Consider the following 16,889-nt stretch of genomic DNA (forward strand, 5'->3'; position numbering starts at 1 on the left):
AGGGAGCAAAAAACAATTAAAAATCGAAACAGTTACAAAACCATATGATACCATTGCTATTAACTTAGCTTTAACAATTTTTATTCGTTATAACTATACTATAGTAGTATAGATCATATTATTATTATAGTAATATAGTATACATAAAACAGAAATAAAACTTAAGAGAATCTATCAATTGCACAGATATACACAAAAAGTTGCCAGGATCCACGATCTTTTTTTCATGACAGAGAAAAGTGGGGTTAGTCCGACACCTACCAGTTATGCACAACCATATACCATTGAGATTCTAACTTGCAACGTCCCAACACAAGGTGACGTGCACCAACTACTACAAGCGGAGCCTCCGTTGTTTTTCTTTTTTTTTTATATGGAAAAACTATGTCCGAGATTGAAGACCTGGCCACGCGTCTTAGCATGCTAGATGGCTATGAATGCACACACACACATATTCCTTGAAGTTCTCCTTCATGGTCATGGAGGGATGGTCGGAGATCATCAGCAGGGATCTGACCGGCGTCGTTCTGATGGGCGGATTTGGCCGTCCGATGCCTCCCTTTTCTGCCAGAGTCGACGCCAACACCAAGGGGGTTGCATCCTTCACTGTCGGGTTGCAGCAGGCAGCCATCGGGCCCACCGCTGATGGGAACACCACCGGCCTCGGCCGTTGACACTCTTTGACCGACGGGGTGGCCGACCGCATGCCAGAGGCCCCTCCGTTTCTCCGACACAGTCGGTGTCAAGGGGGGGGAGGGGGTCTCTTGCCCTATCGTGGGGGAGGAACCAGTTTGGGATTGAACTGATCCCTCCATCCGTCTCACCTGTGTGGGGCGGTTCCAGACCTCTAGTCTCGGTTCAAGCTTCCATTTAGCATTTTAAAGCGGGTCAGCTTCCTCGTCGGGCCAGGTCGAAGGTTGTGCACATGGACTTGGGCCTTCAAACCCTGATTTGTTATTCAGTTGACTTGAGTTTCTTGATTTTTTCAAGTTTTTAGGTCCGAGGAGTTGACGAAGCATGTGGTTAAAATCTTATATTTAGTGATTTCTTTAAGTTGGATCAAGCTTATACCGGAGCTATTTGATCCAAATCAGTGTAGGCATTTGTATGATTATAGATGGTTAGGAAGAATGTTCAAGGGTTTCAGATACACATTAGACTAGATCCAGCTCGGTCAATTTATTTTGTGATGTGGTACACATCCAGTTTCGTATTGTAGAGCTATAACCTACAAGGTAGAACTTGAAAAAAGTGCAAATGAGATCTAGACTTGAGAGCAAGTCTTTTCCAACCTGGGAAGAATGATTAAGCAGAAAACCGGGTTCATAAAGATCCATTTGAATCCAATTTTGTTTAGAAATTTTATTTAAATTTTGTTAAAATTGAATTTTTTTATCTAATGGATCTATCTCAGATCCAAAGTAGACTTTGGGTTTTTCATGTTTTCCTATAAATACTCGTTATATGAATTTTATGCATTACTTTTCTTGACTTCTCATTGTTATTGCTTTTATAACATAAATTCAGTAAGAATATCCTAACCCTTGGTTTACATGAAATTTGAACATTGGAATCATAGGGCTGCAAGAAACTCAAGAACCGATATAATCTAATAAAAAGATATTTTCAAATACAACCTATTTTGACAATATCATTTTTAGCAAATATTATATAGGGGTGTCAATGGAACGTGTTTGGTTCAGACCCAGGTGGAACCAGACTTGGCCCCAATTTTTGGATATAGTATGGGGTCCAGACTAGAGTCTAATATAAACCACTATAAGAGAAACCATACACGGACCCCATAAGAACTACATGAACCAGACCTAAGCCATACCCAGTAAAATAATAATTTTTATCATTTTTACGTTGAAAATTTGTGGGTCTGGTATAAAATTTCACAAACTATACCATCTCCATGTATTAATCAGACCTTGAATCTGGACCCGGGTCTTCTTATTTATCACCATACCTAGACCCTATAGGGTTTGGTATGGGTCTGGTCCAGGTAAACCCTTGACACCCCTAATATTATCATGTTATTAATGCAAAATTTATATATTTATATGTATTTTTAATATTTTCATATATTTTAAAAATTTTAAATATATCAATATTTTCCCAAATTTGTCCTGAGAAACAATTTTTTTTAATTTATTGCAAGATTTTCCTTTGCCTCACAAAATCCCCATAAGAAGACCAATGATATTATGTGGTCTCTTGTTTTAAAGATATCATAGATATTTTTGCAATGGATTTAATTTCTGAAACATGCATCATTAAGTTTGGTCAGTCATTTAGATATTATAGACAATTTCAAAACTAAATATAATATTTGTAGGGCCTTTGGGGACTTAAATAATGTATCTGGATCAATTCAAGGTACATTAGCAAAGTTGGTCAGTCCCCTCTCGTCTTTTGAGAGAGAGAGAGAGGTCTGAATTTGGAACCCGCTGCATTCAAACGAGTGAGTATGATGGAAATCTATATTATAGCTCTTTGAGCGGGGATTTCATGTTTGCAGCACCCATGATTTAGGAACTGACAAGTCTGCTGAGACTCCAACTTACCATTCTAATCATGGTCTTGACTTTGTCAGAAATAATGCACCACAAACTCCAACATTTCTAACAGATCAAGAGAATGCAAAACCTTTCAAATTTTAGGATGCTACTAAGTTCGCTGCAATTCATGTGCAGCCAAATTCAAAGGAAGTCCTTTTTGGCTGAAAACTTCATTTGCACTAAAACATTGAAAGGAAACTACAAAATCCCGCTTGCCCACAACACTGGCAACAAAGATGGGTGTTACCCCAGTGCTCATCCAATAGCCCTCTCGATCTCCTTATGTCTTCCACCCCCAAATTAAGGATAAGCTGAAAAACAACATATACCTCTAATTTAAATAGCTAGACCTTGTGGTGCAGCTGGTGCTGGTGTCTTGGGCTTGGACTTCTCGACCACGATCGCTTGAGTGGTAAGAACCATTCCAGCTACAGATGCTGCATTTTGCAGTGCACAGCGTGCGACCTTGGTTGGATCAATGACTCCGGATTCAACCAGGTTTTCATACCTATCGGTCATCGCATTGTAGCCGACCTCCCACTCACCTCCTTTTATCTTCTCCACCACCACCTCGCCTTCGACTCCAGCATTGTGTGCTATCAATGCCGCTGGTGCCACCAGTGCCTGAAGAGGAGCAACCCATGAATTCGAATAATAAATCAACCAAATGTTCACCTCAGATCAGGATGATGGTGGTTAGTCATACCTTCTGCACGATGTCCGCACCAAGCCGTTCATCAGAATCTTCCATTTTCTCCTTGATGGCTGGAACACAAGATGACAGGTGAACAAACGCAGTCCCTCCACCAGGGACAATTCCCTCTTCAATTGCAGCGAAGGTTGCATTTTTTGCATCCTCAATCCTGAGCTTCCTGTCTTCTAGCTCTGTTTCGGTGGCAGCGCCTACCTTGATCACAGCAACACCACCTGAAAGCTTAGCAATTCTTTCGGCCAGCTTCTCACTGTCATAGACAGAGTCAGTTTCTGCTAACTCTTTCTTGATCTGTGCAATCCTGGCCTGGATCTCGTCTTTACTGGCAGCATCAGCAATTATGGTTGTAGAGTCCTTGGTGATAGTCACCTTTCTTGCTGTACCAAGCTGCTCAACCGTGCAATTCTCCACAAGTAGACCCAAATCACTAGCTTGGTACTCCGCACCTAAAAAGAAGGAAAAAAATACAAGCATAATTCAACGACAACCCAGGAAAGAAATAATACAAGCAGCAGCAGCAATCTTCAGCTCTCTGTGGATAAGACCATATACTTGAGAAATCTGTTGGACACAAATTAATCTCTTACAACTTACAAAACGTGCTACTATAGGAGCAGCAGTCCATTGTTTTTTATCTACAAATTAATCTCTTACAACTTACAAAACGTGCAACTATAGGAGCAGCAGTCCATTATTTTTTTATCTAAACTCCAATATCTAACACCATTTTTGCCCTGAATACTAGAGCAATGGTACAAATAGATTATTCTCTCAAGCTCTATGAAGTTTACCACAGTTTTGCAATGCTAAAGATGTTGTCTGAGGCAGGTTGGTAAATGGAATCGATCATCCTCTCCAGAAGTTTATAGTACTCATTGGCCAAAAGGCAGCAAAAAACAGACTTATCTAAATCAGCACTAAAGGGATGATTTTTCGCTTCCAGAAAAGGACAAGCCCCACAATCTAAACAATCCTTCTATTGCTTTTTTCTCCACTCTGTAGTATACAATCCATAATTTAGTAACCAATGATAATAAAACCTCCAATAAATAGATCCATAGCCAAGAGAGGGGAATGTTCAGTCTGCAAACACCTAATGGTACAAACAGGCAGGACAGCCTGACCGCCCAATCCAAAGCTGACTGGATGGACAGGCTTCATTTTATCTTAAAAATACAGAAGAACAAGGAGAACATCTAACAACTGCAGGAATAAGAACATTGACGTCTATCTCCAACAGTTTAATAAATCACATAAACACATACACTAGAATTTCCCATCAATACTAAGGTAATAAAACATGCCTCAAATGTGATATTTGTGTGAAATGCTAATCAATCACTACAAGATATAGGCATTACCAAATGTAAGAAAGTGTTGCAACACAACTAAAAAATTGCTAGGCGTGCTGAAAAAAAATACCTGTAACAATGGCAATATCTTGGAGGAGAGCCTTTCTTCTCTCACCAAAACCAGGTGCTTTGATTGCGGCAACATTGAGTATGCCACGCAACTTATTCACAACCAATGTTGCCAAAGCCTCTCCTGTAACATCTTCAGCAATGATAAGCAAGGGGGCACTCAACTGAGTGGTTTTCTCCAACAAAGGAATGATTTCCTTTATGGTTGAGATCTTCTGATCAGTTACCAACACCCTAACATTTTCAAATTCTACTATTAACTTCTCAGGATTTGTAACAAACTGGGGAGAGACATAACCCCTGTCAATCTGCAACCACAGCACATAAACCATAGGATATCATACTCAAGTAAACCAAATAGATGAACAAACAGAATTAGTGAAAAAAAAAACATAACAAGCACAAATCCTAGGGTAGTTAACAGCACCTGCATTCCTTCTTCTACATCAACAGTTGTCTCAAATGATGATGAGGATTCTATAGACAGAACACCATCTGGGCCAACCTTATCAATAGCATCAGCAATCATGGTCCCCACAAACTCATCGTTTCCAGCAGAGATGGTTGCGACCGCTTCAAACAAAAACACAGATTACTAGTCAGAAAACCAGAAAGGAACCTGGAAATGTGACATCCGGAATTTCAGAGGTACCTTTTATATCCTCACGTCCCTTGATTGGTCTAGCTTTCTTTTCTAGCTCCTCTACCAATCCTTGCACAGTTTTATCGATACCTTTCTTTATAGAAACTGGATTTGCTCCAGAGGTTACACTCAAAAGGCCTAATTTTATGATTTCTCTTGCTAATACAGAAGCTGTTGTAGTGCCATCACCAGCAGAATCATTCGTCTTACTAGCGACCTTTAAAAGTAATATTAAAAAGGATTAACCTTATATTCTGCTAAAAAACATTTTAACGCAGACAAAATGTTCATCTGTTATAAGTATGAAATAGCTGAAACTGAATTCTGTTTACCCAAACTCAAACCAATCTTCAATAAATACATATTGCTTTGTACATTCAAGAAATCAGGATACATAACGGAATGGACATCAGATAGAGATGTCGAGAGAAGAAAAAAGATATGTACCTCCCTAATCAACGCAGCACCTGCATTTTCCATGGCATCTGCAAGCTCAATAGCCCTAGCAATTGTGACGCCATCGTTCACCACTTTCGGGTTGCCATACTCATCCAGAACAACATTTCTCCCTGCATTTTGATAAACAAATTTATCTCAAACTTCGCCACCATATTCATTTGTAAGGCACCACATGTGCACGCAATAGTTTTCCTGACAATATAAAAAACTAGGGTAAAGCAAGCTCATAACGAGGATTTCCAGGAAGTAAAACTAACATAAAATAAAGAAGTAAAAGATAACCAGCCCCTAAGAACCTTTACTCGCAACACAACTCCGCGAGCTAGAAAACCTGTAACCAGGCGTGTCTGTAGATCCGGGCAGATGCTGTAGTCTGATTTCTCCGGTTGGGGAAGGACAAAAACGAGTTTCAAACGAGAGGAAGCACTTTCCAAGGACACTATAATTAAACATGGCCAATGAGTTCCATGACTCCTGCCTCCTTGGAAAAAGGAGCAGATTAAGTAAACCAAATGAAGGCATCAGACATCCCAATCAGAGTAAACATAATGAAGAAATTGATACAAGACAGTGATAAGATTTTAAAAAAATCAATTTAGCATGAATCTAAGAATCCAGAACTTTGAAAGAGTAATTCCCAAATTATGCTAAACTCTGAGTTTACAAACTGTCGATTAGACATATCATCCGTGAAACCAAGAAGACCATGTTGATGTTCATAACCCAAAAGAAGGAGGATGAGGAGGAAATCACCTCTGGGGCCGAGAGTAACCGCGACGGCGTCCGTGAGCTTATCGATGCCGGCCTGCAGCGCCGAGCGAGATCTCTGGTCGAAGGCAATCTCCTTGGCCGCGGCGCGAACCTTCAACCTCCTCCCTCCGTTCGGCCTGTTGAAATTCAGCCTCTGCTTCTGGCTCGCCCTGCTCTTCAAGCCCTCCTTCACAACATAACCGCATACCCACCAACCACCAAAAGACAAAAGAACCAAACCATCTCAACTGAAGAAGAATTAACAAGAAAAAAACTCTCCCCGAAAACAAAACATCAAAGAACCAACTTCCATAGGAAGGAGAAGAAGCCAAATTCCGTGGGTTTTATGGGCTTACCTGTTGAGGGTAACGCAGATTTAGCGTGGAAGAAAGAGCGTTTGCAGAAGCCATTGGAGAAATACACACACACACACACCTCCCTCTCTTTCTGGAGAACGCTCGTGTGGGTGGAAGATAGAACGAGGGGGGCTAGAGAGCGGCTCCTTAGGGTTTTCAAGTGAGAGTGGGGTGGGCTTTGGTTCCAGAAGCTTCTCGGCTTTGGATAGTTCGAGGACCGGAGTCCCCATCCACTACACGTGCATGCCGTCCTCTCTCTTCGTTCGCACGTGCCAGTGATATAAGGGATGGTTATTAGTTTTTTTTTCTTTTTCAAAGCTGAAGGCCCTGTTTAGATTTGTGAAATACGTTTATGTTTATTGTAAACTCGTAAAATGTATGTATAAAGTGCATATAAAAATCACAAGTCATGTGACAAAGACACGTAAACACAGGACGCGTGATACGAGTTCGTTTTCAGAAGTTGAAAATTGTTTTGGAAAAGAAGACAGGGACACAGAATTTTTAAAAAATTTAATCAATAAAAAACTAAATTTTATGTCTTAATATTAAAATAATATGTTTTATTAAAATAATATTTAAAACATTAAAATTTATTAAAATATTACCACTACTTGTATTGTATGTCCGTGTTCATGTGTTCAGGCTTGTCCACTTGTGCCACCAGAAACACACTACCAAAATAACGTGTCCCTGTGACAGATTACAAGAAAGAGAAGTGGTTCACTAAAATTGGTTAAAAGGATAAAAAATAAGATAAAAAGAGGGCATTCATTAAATTAAAACTAGGGTGTCAATCGGTTCGGGTTTGGTCAAGACCGGAGTCTAATCGGACTCATCATAAGAGAAACCATAACCAGTCCTGATAAAAACTACATGAACCGACCTGGGTCATAACTGGTAAAACTATATATTTTTTTTCATTTTTACATTGAAAATTTGCGGGTCTTAATGGAAACTTGGGTCGAGCCCGGGTCTGGAATAAATTTTCACAAACTATACCTGGGTTCATGTATTAATCGGACCTTCGGGTCTGAACCCGGGTCTTAATTGGGTCTTCTTATTTATAACCCTATAGGGTTGGGTTCGGGTAAACCCGACCCGTGGACACCCCTAAATAAATCACTAGATAAAGAAAAAGTTATTAGGGGTGGACATTGGGTCGGGCAGCCCACGGCCAATCGGGTATTCAGGCAGGCTCAGGCCCAACATTGAAGGTCCAGCCCAATTAATGTGGAGTCAGACTCGAGCACAGGGCTCGGCCCCGAGTTGGTCCAAACGTTTAGAAAAAATGATTTATGTCTTTTTGCATTTGTCATGCAGAAAATGTTGTAATAAATATTTCTTTTGTTGATTAATTATTCTCATTTTATTGTTGCAATTTTTTATTTTTCAAAAAAAAAAAAAGCTGATAGAAGGAGAAAGAAGTACTCGATTCAATAGCCACCCCACCCAATCCATCTGATTTTTGTCTTCCAACAAGTCAAACGGGTAACCATTATTTTTGTTATCAATTTGTGTATGATTTTTGTTTTTTGTTTCTCTTTTACATTAATTGTTTAAAGATTTTTTTGTTTTTTTTTTCAGCAGTTTGAGGGAGGGTTGAAGCCCTCTGCTATGGTTGCAGCCTGCAACTCCTTGCTCTGTTGCTCGCTTCTCCAGCTATGCAACTGCCCCTTCTGTTTCTTCTTCTTCTACACTTTGTACCTCCACTGGCTGGGGCTAGGGGTGGCAAAACCTGACACGACCCGCCAACCCGCCTCTTAGGCGGGTTCGGGTTTGAAAAAAATGAACCCGTTTAATAAATGGGTCGACCCACGTGATCCATTTAATAAACGGGTTAAGCGGGTGGGTCAACCCGCCAACTAGTCTGCCAACCCGCCAACCCGACCCGTCAACCCGCGGACCTGAGAACCCGTTTACCCGACCCAACCCATTTATTAAATGGGTTGGCGGGTCGTGTCGGGTTACCCGTTTATTAAACCGGTCGGGTTCGTGTTTGCCACAGCCGACCCGTTTAATAAACGGGTCGGGTTCGGGTTGAGGTATGCTGAACCCGCCAACCCGACCCGATTGCCACCCCTAGCTGGGGCTGCTATAGCCTGCAGGTCGCCGCTCCTCTATGTGTATTTTGTGTGATTTGATTATGTGTGTTATATAATTATGTAACTTTCTATGACTTGGTTATATCATATTCATATATGATTTTATTTTGTTCTGTTTTCTTTTTCTAAATGTTTACATGAAACATAGTTGAAGTTGTATGTTATGTACCAACCGGGCTCCGGTTGTCAGGCAGGAGCAGTTAGTGCACGTCACCTTGTGTTGGGACGTTGTAAGTTCGAACCCCAATTGGTATGGTTGTATAACTGGTAGGGGTCTGCCTAATTCTAGCTTTCTCTGTCAAAAAAAAAAGAAAAAAAGTTGTATGGTATATATTAACGGGGGCACTTCTTGTCTGATAGGAGCAGCTAGTCCATGTTGGGAGGTTGCAAGTTCGAATCCCAATGATATCGTTGTATAACTGGTACGGGTAAAAAAAAAGTAAGTTTTATGTTATGCACTTATGCTGGGCCATGATTTGAATAATTGAATCTAAAACCTTGACTATGCTCTCTGATGCACTTATGCTATAATCTGATCGTTTTGGGCCTGACTCATGACTTTATCTTTGGTCACGACTCATTCTAGTTTCTAAGATGTAAACATTGAATGTTTTGCTATTGCATATTTTAAAATGTTATTTTTTTGGTAGGGATACAAATTTCTTTTCGTCTCTGTGGTGAGAAACGAGTTTTACCATGTATCTCTATCTATTAATTTGGTTGGATTACATTGCACATAATTTAAACTTTTTATTTTACTCTCTTTTTAATGTGTTGATTTTTTATTTTTTGAATTCTTATTTTGAACTTAATATTGACATTTTTAATACATTGATATATTGGTTTTAGAACTATCATTATTTCAAACATGTCTAATGTTGAAGAGGTTGAGCAACCAGATTAATGAAGAAATGGAAAAAAGAAATTTGAATGTGTGGAATACTTTTAAGTTATTTATGGTTGGAAGGGTAGTAAAAGCACAATACCGATATTGTGAAGAATTTCTTGTAGGAGATGGAAAAAATGGAACAAATCATTAGGAGTGCCATAAAGAAGGTTGCAGTTTATCTACTTTTAGATTTGACATGGAGCGTGTTCCAAAACCAATGGCAAGAGTAATTGTGATGCATGAATACTCATTCAAAATGGTTGAACATAAATACCTCATCAAGTCATATCAAACATGCAACCCAAAAATTATTTCTTTTTCAAAGAAAATAATTAAAAGGAAGATTAGGAAAATGTATAGAGTGAAATAAGATTAAGAACATATCAATGAAAGTGTGCAAAGGATTTCATTGACATTAGATATGTGGACTTAGTTACATACATTGAGTTTTTTATGTGTGATTGAACATTGCATTGATAAGCATTGGCAAATGCATAGTTATATTGAGCTTCATCCATGTTCTACCACCACATTTTATATGTGAAGGCATTTTGGGAAGCACTTCTTCTTGGAATATTCAATCAAAATTGTTTATAATCACAATAGATAATTATTCTACTAATGATTGTGTAGTTAGCAGCTTGAGAGTAAGGGGTTTCATTCCTTCAAGGATTTTTTTTTTCTATGTTCGTTGTAGTGCATATAACTTAAATGTCATTGTGCATGTTGGTTTGAAAGAAATCAAAGAAGCAATTCATAAAATTTGTGAAAGTATGAAATTTGTGAAAGAATCTCCTAAGTGGTTGAAAAGTTTTATCTATAATGCCAAAAGAGTAGGGTTGGTTACTAATAAGAGCTTATATGATGTGAAAACTTGATAGAACTTGATATTTCTTATGTTGAAAAATGAGTTGCATTATAGAGATGCATTTGCTCAATTAAGTATTGTAGATGCCACTTATAATGATTTTTCATTTAATGATGAATAAAGTTTTGCATATTTTTTGTAGCTTTTTAGAGTTGTTTTATAAAGCAACTAAAGTATTTTCAACATATAAGCATGCAGCTGCCAATTTGTTTTTTATCAAGTATATAAGATTTATATGAATTTACCTACAAAAAATAAGTCTTCTATTTTTTATATGAGAGAAATGACATAAATGATTCAAAAATTTGAGAAGTATTGGAAAGATTGGAACGTGATATTGGCAATTGTAGTGGTTTTGAATCCAAGAAAAAAACTTCTTATTTCTGAAATTTTTACTTAACAAAGTGTAAGGATTATGCATTTACAATCGATGAACAATTCAATAATATTGAGAGTAGGCTTCATAAGTTATATTCTGAGTATGTTGTAAACATAAGCCATGTTTCTGATGGTGGAGCTTCAAATAGTAATGGTGAGTGCAATTGAGATTGTAGAGTTGGCAGGATTTAATAAATAATACAAAGATACTCAAGCAACTCAAGCTTCACAATCTAATTTAAAAATATATAAGGATGAGAGATTGATGAAAACAAAAATAAGAAGTTTGATATTTTTGGGTGGTGGAAGAACAATGAAGATAAGTATCCCACTATTTCTAAAATGGCTCGTGATGTATTAGCATTTACAATTTCTATAGTAGCATCTGAGAATGCATTTAACACAAGTGGGTGCATGATTAACAAACATTGATATTCATTGTCTCCATCAACAATTGAAGCATTTATGTGCATGTAGAGTTAGATTCAAGATGAATTAGTTGACCATTTATTTGGGAGATAATGTATTAATTTTTTTAAGTTTATGTTGTAGATGTTCTTAACATGTTCTAAATGTTGCAAGTAGGGGTGGCAATCGGGTCGGGTTGGCGGGTTGGCGTGTCAGCATACCTCAACCTAAACCCGACCTGTTTATTAAACGGGTCAGCTGTGGCAAACACTAACCCGACCCATTTAATAAACGGGTAACCCGACATGACCCGCCAATCCGTTTAATAAATGGGTTGGGTCGGGAAAACGGGTTGGCGGGTAGCAGGTCGGGTTGGTGGGCGGGTTGGCGGGTGGGCGGGTGGGCGGGTTGGCGGGTCGACGGGTTGGCGGGTCGACGGGTCAGGTTATCGGGTTGGAGGGTTGACCCGCCCGCCTAACCCGTTTATTAAACGGGTCAGCCGGGTTGGCGGGTTGGCATACCCCCAACTTGAACCCGCCCCGTTTAATAAACGGGTTAGGCAGGTCGACCCATTTATTAAACGGGTTGGCTTATGCCCAACCCGAACCCGCCTAAGAGGCGGGTTGGCGGGTCGTGTCAGGTTTTGCCACCCCTAGTTGCAAGTGTTATTTATTATATATTAGCAACATGTTACTTGTAACTAGGGGTGGCAATCGGGTCGGGTTGGCGGGTCAGCATACCTCAACCCGAACCCGACCCGTTTATTAAACGGGTCAGTTGTGGCAAACACTAACCCGACCCATTTAATAAACGGGTAACCCGACATGACCCGCCAACCCGTTTAATAAATGGGTTGGTTCGGGAAAACGGGTTGGCGGGTAGCAGGCGGGTTGGCAGGTTGGTGGGTCAGGTTGGCGGGTTGGCGGACGGGTTGGCAGGTCGATGGGTCGGGTTATCGGGTTGACCCGCCCGCCTAACCCGTTTATTAAACGGGTTGGCTTAAGCCCAACCCGAATCCGCCTAAGAGGCAGGTTGGCGGGTCGTGTCAGGTTTTGCCAGCCCTACTTGTAACTTATATTTATTCTATAGCATGACAAGGGTCTTAGGGTCATCTAACAGTAATTCAGAAATGGATGAGTAGTTTGCTCACATTATTGGTAAAACTCATTTATTTTATTTTTGTTCATTTAATATGCTAATTTGACATTTTTATCTTGTTTATCATGTTTGATGATGTTTTATGTTCATTATAGGTTGAATACATTGATTTGAAGAAATGAAGAGGTGCAGAGACATGCATGTGGATGTGGAAAATGATTTCATGTTTTTAAATTTTAGAGCTCTTTTGTATAAGAGAAAATTATACCATTTTATTATGGTGTAATCATGCTACCAAAATGGTATATGGTTGCTTTATATTGAATTGTGGTTTGTACCTTTTTATTATAGTGTTATTATGCAACCAATCTGTTACATGGTTGCTTTATATTGAATTTTGGTTTGTGATTATTTTTGTTAGGATTCATTTGAGTTGCATATCTGGATTTTCTTGATTTTTCTATTTTTGATGCATAATTATTTAGTGCTTGATTGCTTTTATATATATATTCATATTTCATGTTTAATGATGTGTTAAATTGATGTTTTCTTTGTTATATTGAAATATATTCGGCCATGGTTTCACAAGAATCATAATGTATATGTTATACATCTTTGCTTTCATACACAATTAAATGCATTCAGCTGTATATTCATGTTTATTCCGAAATATGGTGGTTGTAGATCATAGTAATAATAAAATGAGAAAGAAAAGAGTGGTTCAAGTTCTCTCATTTATGTTTCAATTTTTAACTATTTATGTAGCAAATAGGAAGAAAAGAGTGTTTATGTCAATAACAACTTCTTGATTGTTTGCCTTTGTTGATAGCCACTAGAATTATTCATAATCATTAAGTCTTTCATTAAATAGCTGCCCACACAACTGAATTGTCTTCACATCAATGATTGTCAATTGCTCTTCATTGAAAGAGAATCCATTGATTGAGAACCTAGTAAAACTTAAACATTAGCGTTAAAACATAAAATAATTCTACTACTTAATAAATTAATAAATGCTCATATAACTTATACAACATACCAAGGTTTTCGGTTTCTCATATGTCATTAGTGTATCATTTTTAGCAATAATTATTTGTCCAATTTTATTAGTGTCTTGGTCACCTATCATTTCTAAGTCTGACTCAATTGAGATGGTATAGTCATCATCAATGTTACTGCCTCTATTTACATCATCACTACTATCATCATATTCTCTACCATCTACGTCATCACTACTGTTACTAATTGATTGTTTAGTTGCATAAAATAAATCAAAATTCATTGTCTTATCCTTTGCTTTCATGCATACAACACAATCTTGCATTTAAAACTTTCAAGATTAACCATAAAAATACTACATTACTTTCACATTGCTGCGATGGCAATCACTAGCACTAGGTTACCCACGTGGTTCCATATCCTCTATAGTGATCTTCTGATCATGTACACCATCAATTGTTTGTAGAAGTTATTTATTGCCTGTATGTCCAACATCTATATTTATAATCGGTTTGGGCAATTGCATGCCCTCCACATATACAACATTACTATCGTTTATTGTTTGGGATGGTTGCATGTACGAGACATTAACATTGTTTACTGTTTGGGATAGTTTGATGCTCAACAACATACTAAGCTCGATAGATTGTGCGTGAGATAGATGCACATTCTTCACATGATTGTCATCATTGAATTTATCAAAAACTTCTTCTACATCCTTTCTAATTGCTTCTTGTTGCACTATATGAACCATTACAAAAATGTCATAAAAAAAAATAACATCGCTTTTATATCATCATTGTCAAAAACATTTACCCATGAATTTCTTGAAGCTAATATTTTTATGGAACACTAAAGATCTTCAATTATTATCATCAGCGAGACAGTAGTGTAATTTAATAAATACTGAAGCCATCATTAACTACTTAAGTAAAAAACAAATACTCATTACAGCAAGAGAATCAACCCTAGCCCCATTACACCAACACAGAAATATAAAAAATTAAATAAAAGATAAGCAAATACACATAAATAATCTATAACACACACACACACACACACACACACACACACACACACACACATATATATATATATATATATATATATATATATATATATATATATATAACACTAAACATAGTAAACCCTAAACTATAAATCATATAAAAAATATTAAATAAAATACAAGACAAGCAAGCAACTATACACAAATATGCATGGGCTTAGATTATGCTCATTTCTACAAAAAAAAAGTTTGGAATGAAAATAAAACAATATATATATAATATATGAAACACACATTTCAACGTAACCAGGGAAGACAATGAGAAGGATGTTGCAACCTCTTCAGAATGCAACAATGAAGTGTCGCTGATGAATCATTGAAAAAGAATGACTAAAAATAGTTGCTGAAAAAGACATCAAGTTTTTTTGTAAAAGATCAAGCAAGTTAAAGACTACAAAGAAACCCTAAAACTATGAAAATAGACTTGAGATGCGGACAATCACTTTTTATATCATAAAAAATCACAAACATGAAATAACATCCCATTCTATAGGTACTATATATATGCATAGTTAGTAACATATTTGCATTTCTTTGCACAATTAGATATGAGCTCTTCTTATAAAATATACAATTTTATTCCATTATTTGAGAAGTTATAATTAAAGAAGGTTTGCATAAGTTATATTTACGTGCTTCATGAGGATTGTAAAAAACAAGTTGTGAATATACATTTAAGTGAGAGTTACAGAAAGGAGAAAGAAAGGAGGTTCACACGGTTTTCAATGATTTTGGTATAAAATATGTGATTTTACTAAGGTATTTGTGAAGTTACGATTATAAAAAGGTTAACAAAACATGTTTTTATGCACTTCGTGAAGACTATAAAAAAACAGGTGCAAACATACATTTAAGTAACAGTTAAAGAAAAAAGAAGAAGGTTCAAATGATTTCTCATGACTTTAGTATAAAATATACAATTTTACTAAGGTATTTACGATTTTATGATTAACAGAAAAGACCATATAAATAACATAAATTTTTATGCATTTTTTTAGGACCACAAAAAAATATGTGTGAATATACATTTAAGTAAGGTTTTGCCTTAACCGATGGGCAAAACGATATATCGCTTGAATTTCATGGTGTTTGCTTGTGTGAAGAGTGAAAAAGTCCTAAAAAATTGGTTATTTACAGTTTTGGACACTGGGCGGATTTCAGAAATTGTAAGGCATTTGAAAAAGTATGTCATATTTTTTGTCTAGTATGGTTATTTCTTCGTAATAATAATGTGAATGTCTAAACCCAAAAAGTATTTTCATTTATGCATTGGATATTTGATAATAGCCTCTTACTTCTTGCATCATAATTTTGATACATGAGATTATTGCATTTTAGCTCAAAATTATATATAAAAAAAAACTAGCTTTTTCAACCCATCCTCTTCCTTCTAAGTTTGGTTTTGAAGGGAAAACACTGCCCCATGAAAATGTATAGCCTTATATCTACGAGTGTGAGTAATCTCCATAGGGTTTATGTTATGGGAGTTCTCTTTAGAGTGTAAGGCTCGTAGGGAGCTTGTTAATTAAACTTTGGATCTTATACTTGGCTTTGGCTTTGTTTCGGTTTGTCAATTTGATTAAGCTCAATTTTAATTGGTTCAGTTCGGCTGGCTTGGTCAGGTTAGGTCTAGTTTGACCTAACCATTTTACTATCTCGGACAATTCTAACATTGTTTTGACCACCACCTTTGACCAAGTTCATTTTGGTTTTGTTGAATTGCTTTAACTAGGCCAAAAGCGGACCAATGGTTTTGGATCTGGTCCCAATAGTTCATTGCCCAACTCTTAATGCCATCTTTGTTTGATTGTTGACCATTGCCTTATATATAGACGGCTCTAGGTTTTTTAAGTCCTTTTAGATCTTAGTCTCTATCGCCTTCTACATTTGACCTCAATCACCACTTACCTACTTTAATGTTGGACAGTGGGCTTGAACGGATAAATATCAAAGTTTAGCACACTTTACAAGCTAAGAGCTCTTTCTCACTCCCTCTCTTCTTTAACCCTCTCTTTCTCTCTCTAGACATAGTGGTAGCACTGGTAGTGTGGGGGTTGCCCGCATGGCCAGCAGGGTGGTTGTGAGGGTGCTGAGATGAAGGCACCTGTCACACCCTGCTGGTACTCGGGTGTGTTCCTAGCTTTTAGAGGTGGGCCACAAAACAAGGTGG

General features: G+C 37.5%; 1 protein-coding gene across 1 annotated transcript; it reads right to left on the reverse strand.

Annotated features, from left to right (window-relative positions):
• Nucleotides 1-2,718: 2,718 nt before the first annotated feature.
• LOC149844932 (ruBisCO large subunit-binding protein subunit alpha) lies at nucleotides 2,719-7,170 on the reverse strand. Its single transcript, XM_089995383.1, has 8 exons — nucleotides 6,906-7,170; nucleotides 6,553-6,736; nucleotides 5,788-5,909; nucleotides 5,350-5,557; nucleotides 5,125-5,270; nucleotides 4,699-5,005; nucleotides 3,271-3,722; nucleotides 2,719-3,188 (listed from the first exon to the last, which is right to left on the reverse strand). The coding sequence occupies exons 1-8, from the start codon at nucleotides 6,957-6,959 to the stop codon at nucleotides 2,901-2,903; spliced, it is 1,761 nt and encodes a 586-aa protein (XP_089851509.1). The 5' UTR covers nucleotides 6,960-7,170; the 3' UTR covers nucleotides 2,719-2,900.
• Nucleotides 7,171-16,889: the final 9,719 nt, after the last annotated feature.

The sequence above is a fragment of the Nuphar pumila genome, chromosome 2 (assembly GCF_984573655.1).
Source record: "Nuphar pumila chromosome 2, dmNupPumi1.hap1.1, whole genome shotgun sequence".
In the NCBI taxonomy this organism is placed as follows: Eukaryota; Viridiplantae; Streptophyta; class Magnoliopsida; order Nymphaeales; family Nymphaeaceae; genus Nuphar; species Nuphar pumila.